Raw genomic sequence first — 27,983 nt, forward strand, 5'->3', positions numbered from 1 at the left:
CACGGGGCGCGCCCCGCTCCCCCCTTACCTTGCGCGCAGCCGCCGCCATAGCGCCTGGAGCCCTTCCCGGTGTGGCCGCGGCGGCGGGGCCGGGCGGGGCGGGGCCGGGGGCGGGCAGCGTGCGCACCGGCGGACTCCGCGCATGCGCCGTGTGCGCGGTGAGGCTGCTGCACGGGCGGGCCCCGCCCCGCTCCGGGCGCGCGGGGAGGGGGCGGCGGGACAGGCCGAGAGGGGACAGGGAACAGGTGACAAGGAACAGGGGACAGGGGTGGCTGCTCCTCCTAGAAGGCCACGGCTGGGACGTGTAAGCGCGGGGCAGGTCGCTGAGGTGAGTGAGCCCCGGCTCCGTGCCGTCGCTTTGCCGTTGCTGTTCTCTGCTCTGGGAGGGAGGAGGCGAGCGGGGCCCGTCAGCCCTTATAAATAAGGGGGAGGGAATGGCCTGATGTCGGGTCAGAGGAGGTTTGGGTTGGATTTTCGGACAAGGCTTTTCACCCAGGGGCTGGTCGAGCACTGGAATAGGCTCCCCAGGGAAGTGGTCATGTCCCCAAGACTGCCAGTTCACAAACCTCTTGGACAACGCTCTCAGACACACGGTGGGATTCTTGGGGCTCCCTGTGCAGGGCCAGGAGTTGGACTCGATGGTCTGATTCCAGCTCAGAATATTCTGTGATTGTGTGAAAGTGCGGAGCTCAGAGAAGGGGCTGAGGTGATATGTTCCCAGCAGAGCTTGCATGAGAAACTTCAGGAGTCTCCTGAGCATCCTCCTGCTTTCCCCGTGCGCGTCTGGTCGTTTTATGATTCCAGATTAAAAACCTAGGGAGCCGCAGTGTGGTTTGGTGTGTCCTGAGGCGGGAGGAATACTGGCCATGTTTGCCATGTCTCGTTGCAGGTTGGCAGCTGGAGCAGGGGGACTCTTGGAGCAGTGGCTGCAGGGACAGGACTGAGATGGTGTCTTCCTTCAGTACGGCATGGAGCATCATCCAAAGTCATATTTATGCCCGTTTTCTAGAAGCCGAGGAAAGGTCACTTGTCAAGGTCATATGGTAGGCTAGTGCTGAACGAGTCTGTCCAGTCCAAATACATTTTAAATTCCGTCATTCCCTGTAAAGCAAACAAGTGGAAATTGTTGATATAGGATAGATGTTGGGGTCATGCCAGCACTATAATTACCCTGTGACAGGGTGTTAGGATTAGGGATATGGGAGATGGCAGAAAGAGCTGGCAGCTGTGGAGGACAGGAGTGGAGGTGGGCCAGGCACTTCAGCAGTGGATGAGGGAAAAGCAGCAATCAAGATAAGGCAGTGCAGTGTATGAGACAAAGCATGATGGGTGCATTCTTAGTTGTAGCACAGTAAAGTCTCAGGGCTGTCTTTTTTTTTTAACCTTTGTTTTTGACTGCACTGTGATTTGGGGAAGGGAGATTGATTCATAACAGACTAGTTTTCTTCAAACAATCCAGTGGGAAAAAGACAGCAAAACCATGCTGTAGCATCTGTGTTTGAAACAGAAAAATGAAGTCCAAGATTAAAGACAAGTCTGATTTTGTGAAGACAGAACCAAATAACTGATAGGTGGAACCTTTAGAACTGTTTATCCATAGTTTTAATTCTCCTGACAGGGAAAAAAATGTAACTGGCACATCACTTCATGGCTTTCATCAGCTTATGAGATTGTACTGCTCTGATAAATATAATCATAATTTGCTTTTGCTAATCTTTTTAATAAGTGGAAATCCAGTGTGGCTGTTGCTTACAGCACACAATGTGCCATAACTAATCAAAGGGAGAAGAAAAGGTATAAAAAAGGAAGTGGAGAAAGAGAGAATAAATATAGGTCCATTAGGAGTTACATTTCAGGTAATTAGTTGCAAAAGTAGAAATAATTGAGAGCACTTTGGAACTGCAAAGTGTAAAAAGTGGGGACAAGGGGTACTACAGGTGTTGCAATGAAAAGAATGTTTCTATTTTTTATATTTTTGTGGGCATGTTTAATGGAAGGATCCATTATCATCTATAGGACCTACTAGAATGATAAAATAATAAAGTGAGCAATGATACCTTTTTCTGATGTTCTAATTATGTATAATAACGTAATAATAATATAACTGTGTCATTTAAACTGTAAGCCACTGGCATATTATGTTTTCCTGAATCCTTCTTCATCTCCTGGAGAAATCCCACTCTGACAGTCTCACAGGGAATCAATGGTATGTGCCAGCTGCCTTTCTAGATCTCTTTGGCACTGCCAAATGGCTCATGTAACAACTGAGCTGTACCCACTGCTCGTCGAGGACATTAATTTGACCCACCCTTCTCTGCATGAGTGCCAGCTCTCATTTGAGCTGCGTGGGTGTAGTTATCCCTCAGGCTTTTTAACTCCTATTTCAAATTGCCTGATGAGTTCAGAAGTTATCAGGGACAGATTCATAGGCTAAGATAAAAATACAGAAAGCAGTTGTATTCTGAAATGAGGATACAGCTATTGTATGGATATTTTGTGAGGTGTCTGCTGCTTACCAGAAAGTGTCCATCCCAGACCTGTGGAAAGCAACAGGTGGATGAGGAGTTGGGTGTGAAGTGCTCGGCCGCCGTGCTGTGCTCAGAGGAGGAGGAGGGAGGAAGTGCCAGCTCCTGCTTCGTTTCTGCAAACGTTGTCACACAGCTGAAGCAGACAGAACACCTCGCAGCCATGTTAGGTAAGGGCAGCAGGAGCGCACTGTGTCCGTCCTTTTTCTGGGCAGGAAGTCAATGAAAATGTTATGATAGCCATCATAGCTGAGGGCAGAAAGAGCCCGCTCCATAGCCATCTTGGATAAGGGAAAGGGAGCGGAGGGGACTGTCACATTTGTCCTCTAAAGAGCTGGTGTCTGTTTCAAGAGGATGAAATGCAGCTGAGATAGTTCATGTGCATACCTGAAAAACATCTGGATTTTGGCTTGAGTGTGTCAAAGTCTTGATGACATGATGAAAAATGAGATTTTTTGCTGAAGGAAGCCTATGGTGAATTCTGCGCTAACTGTAACTGACTCAGAAGGAAAAACACCAAGCAGTATTATAGGCAACTTAGAGCCAGATTTCTGACTACTGTGCAATGATGATCTAGAAGGCTTCCAGAATAATTAATACATATCAGACTGAGTTTTCAGTGCAGAGGTATGAGCCAGTTGCTTAGATGCTGCTTCCAGAGAAATTGTTAATTTGAAATGACTGAGGCATGCTGCATAGCAAAAGTTCAGTTTCTAGTGTAAAAATTAAGGTACAAACTGATAATGAAAGCAGAATAAACTGGTAAGGAGAAAGTTGGAGATGCATTTTTCTACTGAGTTCTCATCCCTGAAACTCATTCATCAACAATTTATCCAATCAGTTTTGTAGTGATTTTCAGAAATACAGCAAGTTCCATGTATAATTGTCATACCACATTTAAAATTTGACAGTCTAAGAAGGCATTTATTGCTGTATAGAGCAGTATGGAAATGTAAAGCAAAGTTTGAACTGTTACTTACATCCTTACGTATCTTTTGTAAAACAAACTTGCCTCAAAAGTAGCTTCTGAAAGATTCTGAACCAAGCTGTCAAAAAGTAAGGAACTGTTTCAGAGATGTTTTCTTCAGTGTTAAAAAGATGGATTCAAATTATCATCCCAGATTTAGTGAAGGGATGACACTTTTTTGTTTTAGTGCTATTATTGTTCTTTAGTTTCAGAGTTATTTTCTGTTTGTGACCTTTTAACTCTCTGACTGGTTATGTAAAGAACAACTGCATTATCTTTCAGCATTAATTTTGAAAGAATAAGCAACTCTGCCAGTTTAATTCTCTCTTGTCAGGTAGGTTCTCCATTTATTCCATTTTCTTTCAGGTCCTTCCCTGCTCCTCTTTCTGATTTGCAATTTTAAAAAAATGATATTTTATATACAGATGAGTGTCTTACCAACATAACATTTACATTAATGTAATATATGTAATAAGCATATACTGAGTGTACTATCCAATTTACATTATGTAACAAATATGAATGTTTATTCAGTGATTTAAAATATATTATTTATTATGTGCTGTATATCCTATCTGTTTATACATACAATGTACACTGCATAGTATGTTGATAATACATGTATTTGGTATATATACTTAAGTGTAATTAACGTGCATATCATTAATACATGTTATGCTAATATCTAATTTTACATGCCATGTTTTTTCATTTCAAATCAGGCAAGCTGAAATGTCTGGTATTTTCATTGCTTTATCATTTTAGCGGAACATAGTCATCATGTGACCAGCTCTTATTTGCTTTTCTATTAATATATCAATTTAACAGTTAATATTAATATTGACTTTTTGAAATGTTTGATGTTTTCTGTGTCTGTTTGGGAAATGGAAAATATATTTTAAAAATAATTATGACTTTTTTGTGTGTGTTTATTTAACTAAATGTATTTATTAGACCAAATCTCATTTTCAGATACAAATAAAATCTGCTTTAAACTGAAATCTTGAGGCGGGGGATGGAGAGGAAGGTGAGATGAGCAGATGATATTTATGCAGTTCTTTGGTGTTACTCTGTGGATGTGAGCAGTCTGCACAGTCACTCCCTGCTGAAGCTGATGGAACCTGGCCAGCCAGCAGCCAACACAACATTTGCTGGTACCTGATAGAAATCATCCTGCACAGAGACGCAGGACAGAGCCATGGAGATCACAGCTGTAGGAGCAAGATAGAGCATGGAAGAAAGCAAGGCAGGCTCAAACACTGAACAGTTGTGGATCTTTAGAACCCAGCTGTCCCATGTAGGTATTCTCATTTTTATTCCAGCAACTGACAACATCACAGGGCACACTTTTTCTAGAAATCTCTTATGTCCAAACCCTTCCAGATATGAACAGATGGCTGTATTTCTGCAAAACAAGGCAGAGGTCCTGGAGATTTGTAAAGGTATACTCCATATACAGTACCCTAATGTTTTATGAGGCTTTACTACAAATTGTAGCAAAATGCTCTCAGTTAGGCTCCAAACTCTGAAGTCTGTCTTTTGTCCTGTATTGATACTTCCTGGAGAAGAAAGCAATCTCAGATGTTTCTAAATGTTACAATACATGCAGAAATATTTTTCTTTCTCAACTGAAGAAGATAATCACATTTTATCAAAACTAAAATATATTTAAAATAGCTAAGTGAAAATCTTTCTGAAGCAGTCTTTCCCTAGTTATTGGGAATATATCCAGTAGGTAAGAATCCTTTCACCTGTACTTTTTTATCAGAGATTGCGTGTCTATTCTCTTAACTTTCTCCGGCCAAAAGATTATTTGTTAAGCATTCAGTGGAATTAATTTACTGTTTAATAAAATGAGTGGAGCATATCAGTCTTATTAATTACTTTATTCTTATTATTTCACATAGATACACTTTTTTATTCACATGAAACCTTAAAAATAGGGGCCAGCAAAAACTAGAAGGACATGCATGATGATAATAGTTTAAAATTTCAGTTTGTCCATGCCAGCAAGAATATAAACAAGGGAAGGCTTATAAGAAGGAGTGGCATAGAATCTTTTCTTAAACCAAGTGATAAAGGCTTTTGGCCAGACCATTGCAGTTCTTAAATGGAAACAGCAAATGAAATGCCATTTAGACTCATTGAGCTGAGTTGAACTTGATTAAGCTCAGTCTAAGTCATGTATTTTTGTGGAGAGTAATCTTTTACAGAATTCAGGAGTTAACTGCTTGAAAAATCTGTGAGTCTTGCATGGTACCACTGTAAAAAATACCTGAAGCAGCTGGAGACAGCGAGAACCTTCCCATAGAGCCCTGCCTGAGGCTGCACACTGCAGCACCCCATTCCTATCTCAGTTTGTATCTAACACTCACTTTGCTACTAATGGTTTATGATAACTGAAGGCCGGTATATCTCTAATTATTACCATGATAATTTTGTGTGTTATTTTGTCTGATTTATATGTTTGTTTGTCTTTTGTCTAGAAAATTAGATCAATGATCAAAGCATACTTTAATTTCTAGCAGTTTACTTTTGATAGATAAACAAATGTTGTTAATGGGCGTTAAGGAAACAGTGCATCTAACGAGTCATACATTTTATTTTAAGTACGTATAGATGTATTATCTTGGTTTTAATATTTGCAATTCCTGTTCTGGAGAAAAAATGGCAGGTAGTGATTCAGGTAGCAGCCCAGCTACATCTACTGCTGCTGAAGCTGTTCTAGTAGCAGTGAACCAAAAGTCTAGTGTGGAAAGTTAAAAGAGGTTAGTAGTTTGGAGGGTTGCATGCATTATACTTTCTTTTTCTATTTTTTTTTCTCTTCTTTTTTTTTTTTTCCCTTAAATAAAGTAGCTATTTAGCACTTTTAACTCAACAAAATGTTTCATAATGAAATATAAATAGCTGTTGGACTATGCTAAAAGAATATTTGAAAGGTCTTACATTATTAAAGAGCTTGGGCTTTGGCTAAGGCACTAAAAGAGGGTTTAAGAGATTTGGATGCTTTTTTTATTATCCCCGTTTCCTGTGAGGGTGAAGCTGTCCAGCCATCAGCCAGAGGGGTATTTCCACCTCCCTCCTGTGCCGTGCTCAGCGGTGCACAGGACACGATGGAGACACGCCTGTTAATTTACTTGGCGGTCACGTCGGCCCCCAGCAGGTGCTGTCACTGACATGCTTAAAGAGGAAAAGCAGCTGATTGATCCGTTGCCTGCAGAGCTGCCCTCGCGAGCACCCCGCTAAGCACCGGTGTGCCGGACTCCCCGGGGCCGGGCGCGGTGTCTGCAGCCCCGGCAGAGGAGCCGCTTTCCCGGCCCGCGGAGCTCCGCCCGCCCGCTGCCCGTTCGGAGGGGCCGCGCCGAGCGCCCCGCAGCCCTTCCCTGGCGGGCCGCGCGGGGGCGCTCCCTGCCCACCGCCGCTACCTCCCCCCCGCTCCCGCACAAATGGTTTGGCCTCGCCTTGGTGCCCGCTTGGCCCCTCCCACTCCGAGCGGCTCCGGAGGGAGGGGGCGGGGCCACGCGCGTCACCTGACTCCGCGCGGCGGGGCCGGGGTCGGGGCTGGGGCCATGTCGCGCCGGGAGCGGGACCCAGAGCCTGGCGGAGCTGAGGCGGCTCCGGAGGATGTGGAGCCGGAGAGTCCCGACCAGTCCCTGTCGCTGCTGCCGTGGGACCGCTTCTCAGCCTGGCTGCACTGCGTGTGCGTGGTGGGCTTCGACCTGGAGCTGGGCCAGGCCGTGGAGGTACGTGCGGCGGCGGGCGGGGGACACCGCTCGCCCCGCGGCCTGCGGGCTGCGGCGGGGCCCCGCCGGAATCGGGCGCTTCCTCTGGCCCCGATGTTGCACAGGGGCGGGGGAAGCTCGGCCGTGCTTGAGGAAACGTGGTTGTCGGAGCTCCAGAGCGGCGAGCGGGGCAGCGCCCTGGGGAACCGGCTCGGCTGTCCCGGGTGGGGCTGGTGGTTTTCGGGCAGTTCTTCTCATGGTGCCGCTTGTGCTGTCAGTGAGCGCTTTTAAATGGTTTGCATCGCGTCCCGAGATTTGTATGAAGTACATCGTTGGCTTTCTTTGCATACAAATAGCGCTGATTTCTATGGCATCTAGGTGTTAAAAAGTGTGCTAATAAGGAGAATGTGAATGGTGTTCATAATTCTCCAGGTGGCTGAGGTGTGTGGAAAGGTTCTCTTCGAGTTTGAAGCGTTTTCTTTCAGCCCGAGCTGGATACCGGCCTGTAGCAGTGTCACAGCTACGGCTGCGACTCCCAGCTGTGCCCTCTGTGCAACAGATAGGGACAGCTGTGGCACTGCCTGGGGAATGCAGGGACAGGGACAGCTGTGGCACTGCCTGGGGAATGCAGGGACAGGGACAGCTGTGGCACTGCTTGGGGAATGCACAGGGAGCTCACGGTTCTGGGAAATAGAAGAATTACAGTTCAAATCAGTTTCGTATCCTGTTTCACCCTGTTCGCCATGTGACTGTGCAGCAAACTCTTGGTCTTCAGGCAAAGTGTCTTTTTGTTTGTCTTGCCTTAAAGGGGTGCCAGCATAAATGCATGGTGGACTGGCCTAACATTCAACCAATCCAGCTATTATAATATGTAAGATACATAACTGTTGGCCACAGAGAAATGCACATAAAATCCTAGCATACTGTGCTAATTATCTGAGTTCTCTTCCTTTGATGTTACAAGCTGGGATTAACAACAAAGACAGGTGTTTCTGTATAACCTGTGACTTGGGCAGCTGTTGAGCTCAGTGGCTAAGGGGAGCACAGCCTCTGTCTTGGCTGCAGACTCCTCAGCTGACAGTCATGTTAACTTGACACGAGCATAAAATGAGTGCATAAAATGAGACTTAGAATGTCTACAGAACTTAGGCCTGGTTTTGTTTTTTTTTTCAAGTGGTTAGCTGCAGGAAGAATAATTAGCTCCATTTTATATAGGAGTTCTGGGAAGAAACACCTGCTAGTGAGGAGAATTGAGTATGAGTTCAAGTCTGTGAACTTCAAGTCATGCCTTAATTAAGTCAAGACTTAATGTGGATAATTTCAGCGTCATTCAGCTACTGAAGGAGTTACATTTAGTGTACAGCTGCTTAGCATAAGATAGCAAAGGAAAGTATTAAGAGTTGGAAAAGAGATGGTGATGGGTTTACTTCATGCAGAATGCTGGTATTCCACTTGTATCTGCCTTCAGCTTCGGTTGTGCTAATAATGTCTTACACATCTGGACATCATTTGATAGAATACTGAGGGGAAAAAAAATGCACTGGAGATTTTAGCTCTTCGACTAGGTAGGTCCCATCTTTGGAAGCCTTGAAACCTTCTTTGAAACATAATCCTGGAATTTGTTTTCCTCTGCTTATAAGCTAGCCACTCATTTCAGGAGTCTTGGAGTGGGTTGTTTTGAGGACTTTTTTTAGGTGAAATTCAGGTGTCTGAGGTTTGTCTTCTTTCCTGTATATTCTATTCCCCCTTGCTTGCATAATCACTGATTTCATACATCTTTTCTTTTTTGAAATAATTATGCTTCCGCATCTTATGTTGTATTGCATTGTTTTTGATTTCTGTGCTGTGAAAACTTACTACATCATCTATTTTTTTTCTGTAAGTACAAAAACCTGCGACTTTGAGTTTATTCCTTGAACTTTCACAATTGTCATTAAGGACTAGTGTTCATCCTCAAAGAGCTGGTAATAATATAGATAGTGTTTTGTGGTTGAATTTTGGTTACTACAGCCTAACTTTTGATTGCAACAGCTTTCAGGCAATAATATGTGTTTCCTTTAAATGTAATCATATATTGCATTTTGCATGTACAAGTTAAATCTAAAAGATGTAATCTTGTCCTTCTTTGAGACCTTTTGGACCAAAAATCTCAAGTATCTCAAGCACTAAAATCTCTGAACATATACTCTGAATATACCTTTTTAAATGAACGTGTGTGGTCTCTAACTGGCATTCAAAATACCTTGTAAAGATGGGTGATCAAGAAAGCTTAAAAGCATATGAAGATGAGAACTAAGACATAATATTAATAGCTTGCAATTGAAAATGTCTTAAAGCTAGGAAGGTGTTTGAGGGTTGTATTGTTAAAATATTTGATGGAAATTAATTGCTTATACCTAGCTTATTTTTAAATAACATAATACTGTTTGTTTTCTCTAGGTGATATATCCTCCACATTCCAAACTCACAGATAAAGAGGTAAGTAATATCTACTGTATATCATTTGGTTTTAGCTTAGGAAATATATATCTCAGGAAATATAACAGCTCTCTTTTCTTTTCCCTACCCTTTAGAAAACCAATATTTGCTATTTGTCTTTTCCAGATTCTAATTCGGGTAAGTGCTTTCTTCACTCTGTAGTCGTCTGTTGTTGGACTAAACTGTATTAAAAAAGAATTTGACAGGATGTATTCTGAGCTTTAGGTCAAATACATATTTATATATCTTAATTAATATTGCAATACAGAAATGTTGCAGCTAAGGTTAAATATAAAACTGCAACTATCTGCATTGCAGCAAGGTCTGAGGATTCTTCTCTGATTTATGTAAGTGTGTAAGACCTTCCAGATGACATTTGTGCAGACGTTTGAGAGTACTTGGCAAGTAAAAAATGAGCATCTGAATCTCGCTCTTTAAACAATAGTGCTGTCACTGTAGAGAGGAGAGTAGGCACAGAATATGAAGCATTTAATACAGCAAATGTAAGTATACAGAGCCCTCTTCTCATAAAGGACTAAATGTATATTTTCTAAGTTCATAACAGAGAAACTGACTTTTAAATTGAAAAGCATTTAGAAAGAAGAGTTGTGAAGGAAAAGCCTCAGCTATCTTCCCCATTCTTCTTGTGCCTGTAGCTGTGTGTGGTCCTGCTTGTTAAATCATTCTTGAATGTAAACTTCTGCTCATCTGCTGCCAAAGAGAAATTGGGACATGTGGCTGATGGGTTGGACCACCTGCAAAAAGAAATGGCAGAAGTTCAGACTCTTCCTTTCACATTTATTTCTATACAAAAGTCAAAACATGTAATACCAGCATTGTGCCTGTATCTGCATTGACTTTTGGATGCTCTGCAGTATGACAGATCAGATGGGGGGGTGATGCAGATGTGTGCTTTTAATGTGTGTGAGCTTTCTCTTATGTTATTTTATGAAGTATTTTGGCTAGTTTTTCCCTTTTGTCTAAATGTCACTAAAATTAAGATATTTTCTCTGTTCTTGCTATTTGGTATGCAAATAGAGGCTCCGCTTCTTTCTGTTACTGAAGTATGAGTTAACTGTATCTTCTAATTACTCTTATTCTTAATGGTTATAAATATCTTCAGACTTTAAAAGATACCTTGAAAGAACAAAATCATGTGTTGAAAACAAAGGTAGCTTTCTTTAAATTTTTTGGTGTATTTTTTCAAATAAGAGTGTAATAAAATTGCAGAATAGGTATATGTAAGGAGGTTCACTTTCAGCAGGGAAAAATTCCACTTTTGCTTTTTATAATGTCCCTATTAAGAACTGTTGGTTCTTGATGATTCTTGGTAGGCTTAAGTTTCAAATGATGAAGAGGGAATAACCTGTGTAAAACCTGCCCTCCACAAGGCTGTAACTGTATCTTATGTGTTAGGATTTATTTTTTCATCATAGGCCTTAACAGAGAAAGAAAAGCTTTATGTAATATAGCAGTGAAGGAAGTTACTAGCTTGCAGCTAAATTTGAGGTTAGTCCATCTCAGGTTTTCATGGCTCAAAAGGTTAATTCAGCTTTCTTCTCTTATTATTACAAAGATACACTATTCCAGTACTTGTGGCTGTGAATTTAGAGGAGAAAATTGATTTAATCAGCTAGTAGATCACAATGCTTGTTGTGGTTTTAAAGCTGAGTTTTTCAGTACAGTTCTCTTTTAAAGAATGCTTTTTCCTGCTCTGCATGGATAATTGAAGAAGAATACACATTTACTGATCTCTTCTGGAAGAGCTTGTTAAATAAGAAGACATATTCTGAATGATATTTAAGCATATTAATGATTAAGGGTAATTTAGGTCTTCTATGTGTAGGTTTTCATAATAGTTTATGAGGTTTTTTTTCCTTTGGATGAAGGGAATGAGCTTTGAAAAGTTGAAGCAAATATTTAGTGCTGTGTTACTGACATGTGCTGTGTTTTTTCTTATCATTGCATCTGTATTGCTGAGCCCTTGTTACCTGTTGGAATTCAGTGGTCCCATCACACCATGTTTCGCTACTTTTGGTTTTGTCAGGCTGCATTTAGGGTTTCTGAGACTGCAGCTTTGAGGGATTCTGAGACTCAGAGGTGGGTGCTCTGGGCATGTCAGTGTTACTCTGCACAGCCAGTGCATCTGACTGAGGGGCTGGGCTGTCTGTGCTTGCTGTAGCAGAATGTGTGTGACTGAAAGAAAAGATGAAATGGAATTTTCAAGTCTGATGAAACAGTTCCCTGGAGAATTAGTTACATTTTTCTTTAAGAAATTCATTTTGATAGATATGAAGGAAAACTTCTCTCCTTGGGGATATTACTGGGAATAATCTACTCAATTTCACTCTGTTTCCAGCAATTAGCTTTTCAGCTTTCAAAATGATGAATCCTATACTTGCCTGTGGATTTACAGATCAGCATAATGCACTTCTACAGTGTGATTTGTATGAACTGTATGGTGTCAAAAAAAGGGCAATGTGCAGCCATGTAGCAGAGGAATGTGTCTAAAATGATCAAAACTTTACAGGCATGCCAATGAAATGGGTAATACCAATAGGAGAACAGCCATTTGACCTGTTTGATGACATTTGAGGCAGTGACTTGTTTCCTTGTTGCAGACAGTATATTTACTGTTGCCAAAGATGCCAAAACTTTCACTTATAAAATTATAAATACATAAATGTTCACAAGAGCAGTGCAAGATAAATGAACCAAAACTCTGATGCTTCTTTGGCTGTAAGCAAGTGCTCATGTTAAACAAGGCTCAGACTCAGAATACTGTCTGTTTGCTGTTTATCTCTTCTTCCATATAGGTTGTCTTGGAGACACACAATTTTGTTTTAGATTTCGACGGTCTCCTGGAAGGAAAGTCTCATTGTGTTGTTTTCCAGACCAATTGGATAGAGATCTACCAGTTTACTTAAAGGTTGGAAATGAGAAAAAATAAAGTTAAATTTCTTTTGGGTAATATTAATTTGTGGGTCTTCACCTTTAAATGTTTGAAAAAGTAATGTTCGAAAAGAAAAATCTCTGAACTGGATGTCCTGAAAGTCAAAACTCATGTCTGTTGTAACATGTTACTATAATTATAATAATAATTAGCTTAATTAACTATTAATTGTTTTATTAGTATGGATTTTGGATTACAAGGAATTAAATTGAAGCCCAGATCTCTTTCATTATTGACTAGAAACTTGTAAACCAAATTGTAAGAACCATTACTGTTATGGAAATATGAAATGCTTTACAACTTAATTTTAAAAATTCCAAGCAACTTGGGCTGCCTCAGTTTCCATCCTTCACTTTTTGAAGATGGAGCAGTTATGTAAAAAAGGTAGTGACCGAAAGTTGTTCTCATCATGTCCATAGAGAACACTGAGGCCTCTGCGAGCCTGTTTCTCAAACTCAGTCTCGTTCTGTTTATGTGGCAAGTATTTGAATTCCAGTTTGTAGGAAGGATATAGTTGATGTCTTGTCTTTGAAATGTGAGAGCCTACTTCCTTAATATTCCAAGAATCTTTCGTAAAACTAATACATTGAAAGACTAGGTTTTATCTCTTCAAGTCAGGGCTTTAACATTTTTAACTACTAAAATCTTTTTAATGCTACTTTGCAGAATTATAAAGGTTGATTTATTCCTTAAGAAATTATTTCTGGTTTTGGTTTCACAATGTGTCAGGGGAATGTAGATATAAAAATAGCAAAGCCAGAAGCACAACTGTTTCCCCATGTTTTCTCTATGAAATACTTACAAAAAAAGATAATGCTAATAAATACAGTAATCCTTTTAGTTTATTGTATCTAATCAACTTTGAAGCTCACAGGGGAATAGGCTTTTTAAACTGTATGTTGAATGCTTCAAAAAGCAGGGCAGTAACAGGTGGTTGTGTTGAATTATTTCCTTTCTTTTGCAGAAAGATTCAGCATATTACTATGGCTATGTTTATTTCAGACAAGTTCGAGACAAATCATTAAAAAGAGGCTATTTCCAGAAGGTAATTTTAGTTCTTTTAGGAAAATACTAATTTGGAAATTAAATTGACTTAATTAAATTAAATTAATCAGTGACTGCAGAGGAACAGGAAAACTCTCTTGCTCTCTAACTAAATTAGTTATTAATTTATAGTAATTGGTCTAATTTTACATTAGTTATGCTATGTTCCAGCTCTGCTGTCAGGAGAGATAGTTTTTGTTTTAAAAACAAAAAGTTAGGAAGTTTTGGGAGGGTTTTTTTTGCAGTTTGCCTGTAGTCAGATGTGTGGGAAAAGTCCCACTTGGTTGTCTGAGGGAAAGTGTTGACTTGAAATTCTGATTTATTACTCTTTATTCCAGTCGCTGGTCCTCATCAGCAAGCTGCCTTATGTCCATCTCTTTCGTACCATGCTTAAGCAAATAGCACCAGAATATTTTGAAAAAAGTGAAGCTTTCCTGGAAGCAGGTAGTGGTCCTATTATGTTCTTCCAGAAAAATAAATAACACTGTCATGTTCTAGTTTGTGGTTTTGTCTCCTTGCAGGGTAGAGGGTTGAAATTTTACCAAACTGGCTTGACTTCTAGATCATTGAACAGAGCTAATTGAGTTCTGGATCTTCCCTGGGAGAGTTGGAGGTCCCTCCTGAAACCCATCCAGGGTTTTGTGTGTTTCAGGACCAGCTGTTGAGCACAAGGAGCTGATGGCAATCCTTAGTTTGCACTCTGCACAGCCCAAGTCCTTTTTCTGACTTTTGCTAAGCAACTGTACAAATGTTATCTTGCTTGAGGTTTGGTTTTTTTGTGTGTGTGATTTGTTTGTTTTTTGACCAAATGGAAAAAGCGACAGAGCAGCACTGGTAACAGTAACTGCCTCAGCCTTACTGCAGGGCTGAAAGAGCTGGAGAAGGACAAATATAAAAGTTATTTGCTCTTTGGCTGGAAGAGCTCTGTTTTGTGTACTGTGCCTGCCCCATACACCTTTCATGTTTTTTGTGTTTTCACTGAGCAACTATTTGTTTAAACCATGAAAGAACTGCATTTTTCAATCACCTGTTTTCTTGAGAGGTTGTATTATGAGCAAAATAAGCTCTACAGAAACTATGAGTATTATGTATTTTATTCATAATTGTTTACAAGAAAATGCTGGGAAACTTTCTAGCCAAGCTACAGACCAACTCTTTCCTTAACTGCTGGTGTTTACTGGTTCTGCAGAAGCCAATATACATAAATGGAAGTGTTCTTTCCAAAATTTTTTAATATGTACTTTGATGGTTTCTCAGTTAACATTTCTTCAACCAATTGTAAGTCTCATTGCTACAAAAAGTGGAAGACCAGAGAACATTGTTTTCTTGAAATGAAAGTCTTCGTAGTTCTAATGGAATAATATATGATATCTAAAAGGCTGTAAAACTTGTTCAGTGTGATTGAGAGACAAGTAGAACTGCTGTGGACTATTAGCACTAATTTAAAGTTGCAGTGTGCACTCTGTGATCATTGTTTATAGCTTGCAGAAACTTGTATCTTTCTTTCAGTTTGTAGTGACATTGATCGTTGGCCACCACCAGTTCCAGGGAAAGTTCTGCAGTTGCCTATTATGGGTGTCATAATGAAGGTAAAAACTTCTGCACTTGTTCTTCTCTGAGAGGATTTTCCCCATCTTTCACTTTACAGTTCCTCACTGCCTTGTGCCTTGTTTTTATTGTCCTGTTGTTCCAAACAGGAGTAGATGTTTACAGCACTCAGAGTGAAGGTCTGGGAGATCTTGATTAGGTGCTTTGATTGGAGGGAGGAGGGGAGGATCTTTTATAGTGCTTAGGTTAATATTTAATTTTAGTAGCTACTAAAAAGTGATGTTTCAGTACAGCTATTAATTGCAGTGTCTGTATTATCCCTCTGGAATTTGAATTCTAGGAGGCTTTAGTGCTAATTATATTTGTCAAATCAAACATAAAGTAGCAATTGAAAATACTGAGAGTTAAATTCCAGTCAAACAAATTAAATATATTGATGAAAATAATTTTAATTCCTGAAAGTTGATGAGTAAAAATCTTTTTTGTCCCACAGACCAGAAATAATTGCTTGTGCTGTTTATATTTTTCAATGGCAGTGAAATATGTCTGAAGAAAGCTATTAAGAAAGTTGTATCTAGTCCATAGGGAAAAACTGTAGAGTTTAAACAGTGATTAAAAACTGGCCCTCTGGGAGTCATACTAATTTTATAATCCATATGAAATGCAATTAAATGGATTTGATGAAATCTGAGGTTACAGCCAGAAGTACCTTCTCAGCAGATACTCTCAAGTTTATGGAAAGACATGTATGCATCACCAGGGAGAGAAAGACGTTTCTGAAGCTGTTCTAAAAGCGGAAATTTAATAAAACAGTGCTGGGTGATGAGGAGCATCAGATATGTCTAGGCCTGCATTTATCTCATCAATTATTCTTACCATGAGAATTGAAATTGTGTTCCTAAACTGAGTAAAGCCATAATTACTGCCCAGTGATATTGTCCCTGGTTTTTTACACTGCTTGGGTCTTAAGTGTTGTGTGTAAATGACATCCATTTGTGCATACCGGCTTCCAGTATGATTAAATTTGTAGTACTCAATGCAAACTGTGAGGACAGAGAAGTGTACTTAAGTTCAAACTATTTGGATTCTGTCTCTCTCGCCAGAACATCTTGATGTTTTAGGAGAGCATGTTTTCTAAAAGTAATTCTGTACCATCTTAAAACCCCAAGATCTTTTTTCAAATCATTCTTTCTGACATTTAGAGGTACTTTTATTGAAATTACAGTAACAGTTTTGACTTTACTAATGATCTCTTTTTAAACTGGAGTATTATTTTCATATTCTGTTACTCAATTTGCGGTTGGAAATTCTGTAGATGGAAGTTCAGTAAAGTAAATAAGCATCATGCCACAGTATATCCTCTCAAAGTATTACAGATTGTCTCTAAGTCAGCATCTTAAGTGTCTGCTGGATTCAATACAAGGGAAAATAAACCTTTCTTTTTCTTTCCAAGTTGCGGATTCCAACATATCGTGACAAGCCTGGAACAACACCGATAGTACAGAATATGCACCAGGTAGTGATTAGATACTGATACTGTATATAGACCCACATAGATAGAGATCTGCTTTCATTCTTTAAACTTGTTAGAAAAGATTGGTAACAAAACATAATTTACTATGATAATAATGAAATCCACAATCTTTGAAACTTTGAATGGAGTAGTCCAGATTTGGATTCTTCATAGATGCGGTATTCTAAATCAGTTACCCTGAGCAGGCAGAGATATCCAGGTTCTGAAAGAAGATAAGGCTGACAAAATTACTAACCTGAACATCCTTTTCATGTTTGGATAGTTTGGGTTTTTTTGGGGATGAATCCAGAATTAAAAGTCTTTAGCCATAGAAGATGTTTATAAAACAAATCTGTTTTCATATGCAGTTGTTTGAAACAGCTTCAGTATTTTGTGTATTTTCTGGACTGAAAGCCATGTGCCTGTAAGTGAGGGGTGTGTGTATGTGTCTTGAGAGGTGTCTTGCTCATAGAACATAAAGGTAGTTGTGGAGATAATGTACTATATACTGCTGCAGTATATAAATAGACTATATACTGTCTATTGTCTGTAAGCATTTAAGGGAAACCATTTCATTTAATACCTAGGTGGTCTGATGACTAAAAACCAAGCATTGCGATGTCTTTTAGGCAGATGCTCAGATCTCCATGGCTTTACCGACTGTTCATGAAGTAGATCTTTTCAGGTACAAGCTTGGACTGATTAATTCCTAGTTGTGAACTCACACATGTTTTGTTTTTTTTTATTTATGACAGATCCTTAACATGTCTCATGACTTATAAGCTAACTTTTATCAGTGCTGGTTTTAATATTCTTTATCTGTAAAGTTTGCTGGAACACAGTTTGGACAATATACAGGCTGAAATACAATAGATAATCAAGTTCATTAAATGTTTCATTTACAAGAGTACTTTATATTTTTCAAATTACTATTCAAATACTACCACAAACTTTTTTTATGCCTTTATTAGCCAGTAGATATATGTATTTTATGACGTCAAATGTATTGAAATACCTTAATCTGTTTTTAGGTGTTTCTGTCCAGTGTTCTTTCACATTCAGATGCTTTGGGAGCTGGTGCTGCTGGGAGAACCACTTGTTGTGATGGCACCATCACCAGCAGAGTCTTCAGAAACTGTGTTGGCCCTTGTTAGGTAAATGTAGTAGAGCTTTCTGGCTATGACTAAGGGAGTTGGTCTAAGATTGCAGCTGACTGGACTTTATTTGATCTGAGAGTGACAAAGCATTACAAGTTTTAGATTTGCTTGTGTTTTTCATGAAAGTTTGCACTGAATACATAAACCAAGCTCATCCTTCTTGTACCTTGCAGTTGTATTTCACCACTGAAGTACTGCAGTGATTTCAGGCCATACTTCACCATCCACGACAGTGAATTCAAAGAATACACAACTCGCACACAAGCCCCGTAAGTAAATCAAACTGTCTGGAGAAGATGTTGCTCAAAGCCACTTGTAACCATAAATTTGTATTAAATATGTTTAACTACTCTGGATTTCTATCATTAGAGAATTAGATTTAGACTCTTTCTTGGTAATATTTATCTTGCAGCGAGCAGTAATTAGTTGATTTAAATATTCATTCTAGTTAGCTAGAACAACAAAGTTACAAAGCAATTCCATGATTAAATTAGGCTTGAGTTTGATAGGATATTTCTCTACAGAACAAGTCAAATTGCAGATGTAATTGTTTTCATTTTTAATTAACTGCTAAACAAAGTGACTTGTAGAATTCAACATCAGTAAAACTAAGTCAGTTGGTGTCCTAGCTGAGACAATTTAAAAATGAAATATCTCTCCACTAAATTTATTATTAGGTTATTAATGTAAATAAGTCAGAAATTAAGCTTATTTTTTAAGAGCATGAATGTCCAAAACCAGTGATGTTTGAAACTGCTTTAAGGACACATTTTTTTCCCCCTTTATTTTTTTTAAAATCCTGCTCTTATTTTGAGAGCATATACCTCCAGTATTTCTTAATATATGTTATTTAAATGCAGCTTGATTTGGGAATGGAGTGCATATATTAGATTCACTAATCTTTTAATAGATAAATTTCTTCTAATGTCAGAACAGGTAGAGGTTGTTGATTTGGATTTTTTGTTTGCTTTGTTGTTTTTTTTACTGTTTTTGTACTCATAAAAAACCAAAAAACTTTAGTACAAGAGACTTGCACAGAATTTTCCTCTCAACAGAGGTATTGCCAGAGATAGAGCAGTGGAGAAACACATAAACATTAGGAATATGTTTTAGATTGTGTTCCATGGGAATAGTTATTCAGTATGTAATTTAGTTTCTAAAAATAATTCTAGGAAGAATTTGGTTAAACTTTAGTAACCCATGTTTCAAGATTCCATCCACTCCTCTGTAGCAAACTAGAACGGTTGGTCACTACATGGATTAGTATTTGAAATAGAGTTGAAATTGCTCTGACTTTCTTACAGAAAGCAAAATAATAGAAATAGGTTTTTAGAACCATGGCTCTAAGAAGATGAAGAATCCAAATTATGCCTATTCTATGTATTTTATTATCTTAGTAAGAGGGGAGCAGGGAGGCTTCTGGGTAGTTTACCAGAAGTGTTAAATTTTGTCTAACAAAATGATGATAACCTATTTCTAAGATGGCAGTTTCAGTGAGACTTTTTGCTATATTCCTTTGCTGATGTTTGGCTGTAAAAGGGATGGCAACCACTGTATTGAAAAATACATTCATATCTCATCATATCAGCACTATAAATCCCAAATTTTGCAGGCCCACGCTGTAGCAGCAGCACTGTGCTCTTGCTGCCTCTTGTTCCCTGTGTGCCCCTGTCTACCCCCCAAGCCAGATGCTGAGCACAGAGCAGACAGGAAAATCTGGCAGTGTGAGCTGGGGCACAGTGCTCTTAATGTGCGTGTGCTGCATCTCTTGATAACTGCTGCTTAAAGCAAGTGGGATATTAAGTGTCTCATTTTCTTAATGATATGCACATTCAAGTACTGACAGTTTGTTATAATCAAACCTAGAAACATAGCACTTTGTCTTTCAAATAAGGGTCAGATTCCTGCTCATAAAACAAAAGCAAACAAAAAACCAACACATCACAAAACCCCCAATAACAGATAATGTGCTGTTCTCACCATTGCAAGTGGGCAGAATTTTGCCAAGTCTAAGCAGATGATGTAATCTTTATTCTTCGCTGTTGTTTGTACTTTAAGATGCCTCTGTCTTATTTTCTAAAATGTTAAATCTTTGATAAACATTTCTGCTCTTATGTGCAATTTGAAATGTAGCTCTTAAATACCAAAGGAAAGTAATTTCAAGTACTTAAATTGGCCTTTTGTATCTGTTAAGGCAGAAGGTCTTGCTGTCATATTTTAAACATTGTCATTACTTTTCTAGACCATCTGTCATTCTTGGGGTGACAAATCCCTTTTTTGCTAAAACACTTCAGCACTGGCCTCACATTATCCGAATTGGAGATATCAAACTTCCAGGTAAAACAAAAGTATTTCCTACAATTCTGCACAAAGAGATCTAACTGTGTGCCTGTTTATTTACAAACATATATAATTATGTTCTATTTATTTAGTTTAATGCTAATTAAATTTTCATGGATGTAAATCTGTCAAGTGAAGTTAGAATCGTGACTGCTCTATGTCTTGTCTTTTCAAAACTAGTATCTTAAATGCAAAAGGTAGTAATTCTCATTAGTAATAATGGTCTACATTTCACAGAGTCCTGATTTTGTATCTCTACCAATAAGGTATTAAAATGAGACATATTATATTACTGATGTTAATTTTAGTGTGAGTAGAATGTAATAAATCAGTCACAGCCAGGACAGAACATAAGACTTCTGTGAAATCTACATTTGAACGTTACAGTAATATAAGAAGTTGACAATATTTTGATAATATATTAGCAATCTGGCAATATTCCATTAATCGTTTATTGTTCAGTCTACATGATTTCTTTACACGATTGAGTAGAATTTTCATGTAATGTTTGGATAACATGTCAGTTGCAACCACTCTAACTATTGTAAGAAATTCCTGAATGTAGCTGTTTGCTGCTACAGGTTCACTATGCTGTTCTACTGTGGGAATACATAAATATGCAATTAAGATAAAACATCATAAAATTAATTTTTGTAGAAGAATTTAATTTTAACTGCTGAGTACACTGAATTAATTAAGGATTGTGTACTGTGTTCAATATGATTAGGCAAGGTTTTGCTTTACTTTAAAATACCATGTCTGTCTATGGTCAGAATACCTGTGGAGGCGTAGGGTAGTGTGGGGAAGAGTTACTTTGCTGCTGTGTAGTTAATGTTTGGAAAGTAGAATCTTAATTAAACTATGAAAAGGATTCAGAAGGTTATCTTTTGGCTGATTTTGTTTGTAGGGGTTTTTTTGTTTACTTTTTACTTGTTTGGGTTTTTCTTGGTTTTCAGGTATTTGTTTTTTTTCTTTTCAACAAGTATGTATATATATATATATATAATGCTTATATGAAGTGAAAAGTGAGTTTGCTGTTACTCGTGTTTTTGCTGGGTGTATCTAGATTTATAATTGGATTCTTGGCAGTGTTTGTAATGTTTCTTAAAATATTAGATAGCCTTCAAGTAAGGTGGCTTTATGTGTTTTGGCAGGTGAAGTTCCAAAGCAGGTGAAAGTGAAAAAACTGAAGAACCTAAAAACTTTGGACTCCAAACCTGGTAATAACTTCAGAGTTTAATTTGCCAGTGTTTTAATTTTAAAAGGCATATCTCGCTTCTCCTTTGGCTATATGCTGCTTTTTTTCTTTAGGTGTTTATTCCTCTTACAAGCCATACTTGAACAAAGATGAAGAAATTGTTAAGCAGTTGCAAAAGGTAATGGTGTAGGTCACTTCTTAATGGCAACTGATTTGTGTATCTTGTGTAGTGTCATACAGTGGTTTTGTATAAGGCTGCACTTTGTGTAATCAAAATGAACCTGGATTCGAGTTCCTTTGCCCCAGTTCGTAACAAAATAGATGTTGTTACACCCTCATTGTAGAAGGGCTGCTGCCTTGTTAGCAGCTTCTATAATCATTTGAATGGTGGGCCTTATTAAGTTAGTTTAATAATATAGAGAATTAAATGTATTTTATCTGTTCATCTGTTGAGGTTTTCTATCCTCTGCTACCCCCACTCTGGTCTCTGGTCTAAAAGTCTCACACATGAGGTGTGTAAGAATCAGAGCTTCCAGATTTTAACTGATTTGCAAACACTTCTTTATAGAAATATTTCTTTCCTTGCGTTTCTTTACATCAAAATAAAAAAACCACAGTAATTGCAAAGACAAATATCTGTACAAAAGAACTTGATGCTATTGCTTTCCTTCCCTGGTTCAGGGTAGGAAGTGCTGTGTGTGGGAATATGGAGATTCATAATAAATATTCATAAAAAGTAAACCCACCACAACTACCTACATACTTTGGAGTAACAGACTGACTGTGTTTTGTTTTTCTGGGTTTTTTTAAGGGAGTACAACAGAAACGTCCTACAGAAGCGCAGAGTGTGATACTTCGGCGGTATTTCTTGGAATTGACAGAAAGTTTCATTATTCCATTAGTGAGTTCTTAGACTAATGGGGTTTTTACATAAGTAATAAGGAGTAGTTTTTCTGGAGTTACCCTATGTCCAGTAGCTCTCCAGTGTACCCCTGGAATGAAGCCTGGGTCCAGCACTAGGCTCTGCTGGTGGGGCACAGGTGCCTCCTGCTGTCACACTTGGCAATGGCCCCACTCCCTGTGCCTTGGACACCTTGGGCTCTGGCCATGCCTATGCTAAGCCTTGCTAGAGCAGAGATGGTCACAGCTCAGACAGTCTTCTGTGGGTTAGTTCTAACTAATGTTTGGTAAGGAACTCAGAAAAATCTCTTCCGTACACTTGATACAAAATACAGTTACTGTTCAGAATCAGCCAAGTTATGAAGGTACCTGTGGACTGTTTCCAAGAAAAGAGAGATTATTTATCAGTGGCTTAAGTTCAGGATATAGATATTCTATGTGTGCATTTGCTTCCTGTTCTTTGTCTCATGTCCTTCTTGAACTTCACTGGCTTAAAGTTCTGGAGTTGGGAAATGCAGTGTGTATAAGATAAGCTCCTTGTCTTCTCATGTGGTAAATATGCACAGCCCCACCCTGTACTAACACTGGGAAGAGAAAAAGCTGTGGTCAGAAGCAATAAGTAAACACACATGTGGACTGTGTGTCTTTAAAACTGGTTATGCAAACAACCTTTCCTTTTCCCCAGGAACGTTATGTGGCAAGCCTAATGCCTTTGCAGAAATGCATATCACCCTGGAAGGTAAGGAAGTATAATTTGATTGAGCTGGAAATTGGTTATTAAAGAAATGAAGAGCTACTAATTTTTTTTTTACTTTCCACAGAGTCCACCACAGCTGAGGCAGTTTAGCCAAGATGACTTCATGAAGACACTGGAAAAAGCAGGACCACAGCTCACCTCAGGTTTAAAGGGAGATTGGATAGGACTTTACAGGTAATTTCTTTCATCAGCATAAAAAAATTATATAAATTAAACAGCTCAGTAATATTAATGGTGTTTTTTCCAGAGGAAACTTACAATCAGGATTGATTTGAATAAGACTTTCTTTTAGGTTGTATGCTTTAATAGAAATTGATAGTGCTAAGTGTACTTTACTAGCTTAAATCTCTTTCTCGGCTGACAATACAGGTTTCTGTAGATCAGTGTTATTTGTGGGTTTTTTTCTGATTCTAGCTTGATTCCTCCTTCCAATCAAACACAAAGATAAAAATTAGGCTATTTCAAACTGAACCTTGATTTTTTTTTTCCTAAAATTCCCTAATCTTTATTGTGTTTCAGACACACGTTCTTTCCATTCTTTTCTCAGGCCTTATCTTAATTAATAGAAGTACCTGTTAATCTCTACTTTAGAATATTACATCTTTCTGAAAGTTTATAGAGAAAGGGTTCTAGTATCTTAGTCTCAAATATAATTACATTTAATGATGTAGAAAACACTGTTACCAAATTGTACTTAAAATATAAAATGTATTTTTCTTTGGTGTTTTACCAGGCATTTTTTGAAATCACCAAACTTTGATGGTTGGTTTAGGAGCCGGCAGAGAGAAATGACACAGAAGTTAGAGGCCCTTCATTTAGAAGCACTCTGTAACGAGGTTAGAAAAATGTGTGCTTACGATTATATTTATCATCTTGTAATAAAAATACATTCTTCCACAAGTCAGTTTTACTCCTGTTTTCATAGGTCAAATGTGAAGTTGTTGACAGTTTTGTGAATCCTGATGTAGCAAAACATGATTTTGTTAAACAAGTACAAGCTAGAACTAACACAGCAAGAGAACAATATGAAATACAGTTCACTTGTCATAACAACTGTCACTGTTTGTAAAATCTACCTTTAGTATTTTTTTGTTTTGTTGCATATTTTAAAATAAAGTACACACACCCACCCTCAAAAAAAATGCTTTTTCCTCTTACTTGACAATATTATTCTATTCAGCTTCTATGCTTGACAACATATTTTCAGTTACAGTATAATTTGTAGCTTTAAAGGTAAATATTCAGCAAATCTGACATTCTAACTGACAGCTAATTAGATATATTTACTAAATAAGCCTACAACTGATCCATAGTAATGGAAAGTTTAGAAGTGAAGTTCTGTTTAGAACAAAATGCCACACCACATAACTATTCTGATGTTGAGACATCCATTCTTTAATTAGGAAGCCAAAGTGGGTATCAATATAATTTGAATTGGAACAACTGCTGGAGAAAGGAATTGCAGGAGGTGAAGATGTTGTACAGCCAGAGGGGGAATAGGAAGAACAAAAACAAAGTAAGGCAGCACAACAGCTTTAAAACAAAGGAACAAAATTACTCTGGTTATTTCTCAAAAGTCATTTATTTTTATCCCTTGCTTTGTCAATTCCCAAACACTACAAACAGCAAATCCAAACAGATTATTCAGATAGAAGAGACCAAATAATTTGCAGGTCAGTTATACAAGTTAGACTCTATCCATCTGTATTTGACATTAACTTAATCAAAGAAAAGAAAATGTCTTACAAATTTATTACCGATTCTGCTCCTTTATTGTTTTGTTCTTTTGATCCGTCAAAGAAATGTTTCTTTGTACATGAAAAAATGTCTTTCATAGGTGAGTCATAAGGGGGTAGGGGAGCAGAACTTCCATAAGAAAATCCACTTGATTATATCTTACTAGTTATCAGCTGTCATCTCCTTTAATGCCCTAGAAACAGTAAGCACTGCCCTGAACGACTTTAATACTGCATTGTGCTGGCACTTCTGATTTGGTAATCATTCACTGCCATTTTGCATTGTAGATGCTCTTTCTCAAACTAAGCCTGTTTAGCAGGATTTTTTTCCCCTTTAATTTGTTTGTATTGTGTTTGTGTGCAAGTTTGCTGTTAAGTGAAGTACTGAGCAAATACGCAAATAGAGCAGATTTTGCAGTTCACAGTAAAGGTGGTGCAGTAAAATGAGGTGAGCAAATGGCATAGCAATAAGGAAAATACCTATACTGAACATTAAGTATAGATTAAAACCTCTTTTGAAAATTGCATATGTAACCATAAATAATTGAATGCCTGATTGCTTTTTATTTTAGAACTTGGTTTTCTGGAGTCAGAAGCATACTGAGGTAGAAACGGTGGATCTTGTCTTAAAGTTAAAAAATAAACTGGTAAGTAACTGAATTGAACATGACTTAGCTACATAAAAGCATTATATAGTTCCTTTTGCAAGTACATAAATGAAAATATTCTTCATGATCTAGGTAGTTTAAAGAATCAATCATTCATTCAGACTTTAAAAACAAAAACTGTCAATTTCGGCCATGCCTGAAAAGTTAGTGGCTTCTGATTATTATCTGGCTATGCTGGAAGCATTGTATTGCTGGATTGTTGGGTTTTTTTTAATTAGCTGGAACTCTGTGACTGATCAGAATCCCCAGGGAAGAAGAAAACCAAATTTTGTTGTTATTTCTGAAAGTTCAAATCAATGTTTTTCTCACTGTTGCATGGTTGCTGAGGAAACCTGCTGTTGTCCAAATTCCTACTCAGCAAATGAGGAATTCATTTTCCAGATTTTCTAATACATTACTTCAATATTTCTAAAGGTAAACTTGCATTTTTAGTAAAAATCACCTTTTCTGGTCCTTTGCAGTTGCAGGCTGACACAGAACGTCTTCCTGTGAAAACTGATACGCTGAAAAAACTACAAACACACATCAATGATATTATACTGGCACTGCCAGATGACTTACAGGACATCTTGCTCAAAACTGGCACAACATGATTTCTACTGGGCTTTTTTGGTGCAGAAAACCAAAAGGCAAGTAGTCTCAAGGAAGACAGTGGCTTTCCAAGTTTGGAACACAGCTCTAAACCAGTAAACATTAACACTACAAATGGACTGTACTAATAGTATAGCCCATGATATCATTTTCACTGTTTTTTCCATTTCAATACCAATGCAACTAAAGGGATTCTTGTGTGTAATACTATTTTAAATAAGTGCTCTTAAAAATAATTTGTGGGCATATGAAGCTGTGCCACAGTATAGGACTACAGTGCAGTGCTGGCATTGCAGAATGTTTTTCAATTGGTGCTGCTATACCCAGTCCTACTCAGGGCATTATTGATCCTCTGACTCTGTCCTCTCAACTGTCCTGTTGATGTAGTATCTGATTATTTTTCTTTGTTTTTTACTTTTAGTTTTTAGCTCGTGGTAAGTCCAACTGTGACATATTGGTGATTTGGCCAGAATGCCATATAATTGAGGTATTTTACTGGTAAATCACAGCTTTTAAAACTGCTTCAGGAACAACTGAAATTATCAGATCCATTCTAAACTTTTGGCATTTCTGCTTCTTTACCATCTTTCCAAAATGATACTGATTTAGCATCTTTAAAGAAGAGAAGGCAGCTGACAAAAATTTCCTGAAGGGAAGTCCCTTCCACTCAATGTCAGTTATCAGGGTGCTCTTACATGCCTTAAAGTAATTATATACTAATTTGCTGACATCCAGGATTTCAACTGGATCACTCTCTTAAGCATGCAGTAGTCATCACAGGAAATAAACACTGTGGTGTTCTTAGAGGGATTTTAAAATTGGTGATTTCAGTAGAGTTAGCTGACACAGTCTGTTTCAGTTGGAGATCATACCAGTCAGCTCCTGTTATAATTTTTAACTTTATTATTTTTGACTTGCCCAGTCAAGTGTTTGAGGAGGTGATGAGGCTGGAGGGAGAAAATGTTGGCTTCAGCTGAAAAAAGCCTCTGGACAGGTCAGACTGGCACAAAAAGATTGTAGCATGAAATTATTCTCAGATTGTGCATACAGCAGACATGAATAAAGAGCAATTTCCTCTTGCATATTAAGCAACAAGTAAGGGATGTTTTATCTTCTTGAACAAGTCACAGTCATATATAAGAACTCAGCTGCTCCACGTGCATTGTACTTTGACCACTTTTGAGTAAACATAATGCTATAGCGTACACACAGCATATACTTTTATATGTCAAGTGGATCACAGTTATTAAAAAAAAACACTCTGCTTTTAAGTGCTTGGATAGAACTTTTAAAATCTTATGACATAATCCTGCTATAAGAGTATGCTTTTGTATAATAAATATTTCATACCATCTTTCTAAAAATGTCTTATTTAGATATAAAATGTCACAACAGTATTTTTATGAAAAGAATGTATTTTAATACTGTTATGTTTTATATACAATTACTCACGACCAAAAGATTAATGTATCTATTATGTTACTTAAACTATACCACTTCAGCATTAATTGCTAACTTGCAATTTTTATTTTTTTTTTGCACGCCCTGATGAAAAGCATTTCTAATCCAGAAATTATTAAGTGGCCATTCATACCCTAAATTATCTTAACTGTTTAACCTGGAGCACTGTTATTTCTTGGAAACATGTAAACTGGTAACAACTATGATAACTAGCACATGACTGCAAATACATATTTTTTTAAACAAAAATAAAGAGTTTGATTTTTTTTTTTTTCCTTTGGAAGTTATGTGCTTTAGATGATGGGTGTTTTTGGTTTGCCTGTTTTTTCCCCTTTCCTGTGTAAGCAGAGATGTTCAGCTTGCAAAAACTGCTTCTTGATGAAGCTGTACCCCTGAGCTGACCAGAAATGAGAGGGAGTGGTGTT

The 27,983-nt window shown here is 38.1% G+C and overlaps 2 protein-coding genes across 18 annotated transcripts in view; one reads left to right on the forward strand and one right to left on the reverse strand.

The window, feature by feature from the left end:
• The window catches only part of SLMAP (sarcolemma associated protein), an 89,374-nt gene extending 89,232 nt beyond the window's left edge, over positions 1 to 142 (reverse strand). For 4 of the 12 annotated variants that reach the window (XM_086846739.1, XM_086846760.1, XM_086846735.1 and 1 more), the window contains exon 1: positions 29 to 142. The gene's annotated coding sequence lies outside the window, so the exon portion shown is untranslated. The remainder of the gene's footprint in view (positions 1 to 28) is intronic. The other 8 variants (XM_086846764.1, XM_086846730.1, XM_086846720.1 and 5 more) reach the window with 4 other exon arrangements.
• On the forward strand, positions 143 to 27,811 carry DENND6A (DENN domain containing 6A). 6 transcript variants are annotated; one of them, XM_086846772.1, is made up of 24 exons: positions 143 to 328; positions 890 to 1,043; positions 2,520 to 2,695; positions 3,775 to 3,826; positions 4,465 to 4,789; positions 9,654 to 9,692; positions 9,788 to 9,830; positions 12,509 to 12,621; positions 13,610 to 13,690; positions 14,028 to 14,133; positions 15,199 to 15,278; positions 16,691 to 16,753; positions 17,380 to 17,435; positions 17,782 to 17,904; positions 18,081 to 18,176; positions 20,150 to 20,244; positions 21,402 to 21,467; positions 21,559 to 21,623; positions 22,257 to 22,346; positions 23,031 to 23,084; positions 23,167 to 23,276; positions 23,836 to 23,938; positions 25,411 to 25,485; positions 25,968 to 27,811. In XM_086846772.1, the coding sequence occupies exons 5-24, from the start codon at positions 4,724 to 4,726 to the stop codon at positions 26,097 to 26,099; spliced, it is 1,656 nt and encodes a 551-aa protein (XP_086702898.1). In that variant the 5' UTR covers positions 143 to 328; positions 890 to 1,043; positions 2,520 to 2,695; positions 3,775 to 3,826; positions 4,465 to 4,723; the 3' UTR covers positions 26,100 to 27,811. The 6 variants fall into 6 exon arrangements, 5 of the variants coding, with proteins under 5 accessions (XP_086702898.1, XP_086702899.1, XP_086702901.1 ...); XM_086846773.1 differs by having other exon boundaries at positions 4,465 to 4,519; XM_086846775.1 differs by having other exon boundaries at positions 2,536 to 2,695; positions 4,465 to 4,519.
• Positions 27,812 to 27,983: the final 172 nt, after the last annotated feature.

This window comes from Cyanistes caeruleus, chromosome 11 (assembly GCF_971803275.1).
Source record: "Cyanistes caeruleus chromosome 11, bCyaCae1.hap1.1, whole genome shotgun sequence".
Taxonomy (NCBI): Eukaryota; Metazoa; Chordata; class Aves; order Passeriformes; family Paridae; genus Cyanistes; species Cyanistes caeruleus.

Coding starts and splice junctions, on each gene's coding strand:
- DENND6A (XM_086846771.1), top strand. CDS start 6,939: ATGGTTTGGCCTCGCCTTGGTGCCCGCTTGGCCCCTCCCACTCCGAGC. Junction 9,693..9,787: donor CCAAACTCACAGATAAAGAG/GTAAGTAATATC, acceptor CCTACCCTTTAG/AAAACCAATATTTGCTATTT. Junction 15,279..16,690: donor TTATGGGTGTCATAATGAAG/GTAAAAACTTCT, acceptor TTTCTTTCCAAG/TTGCGGATTCCAACATATCG.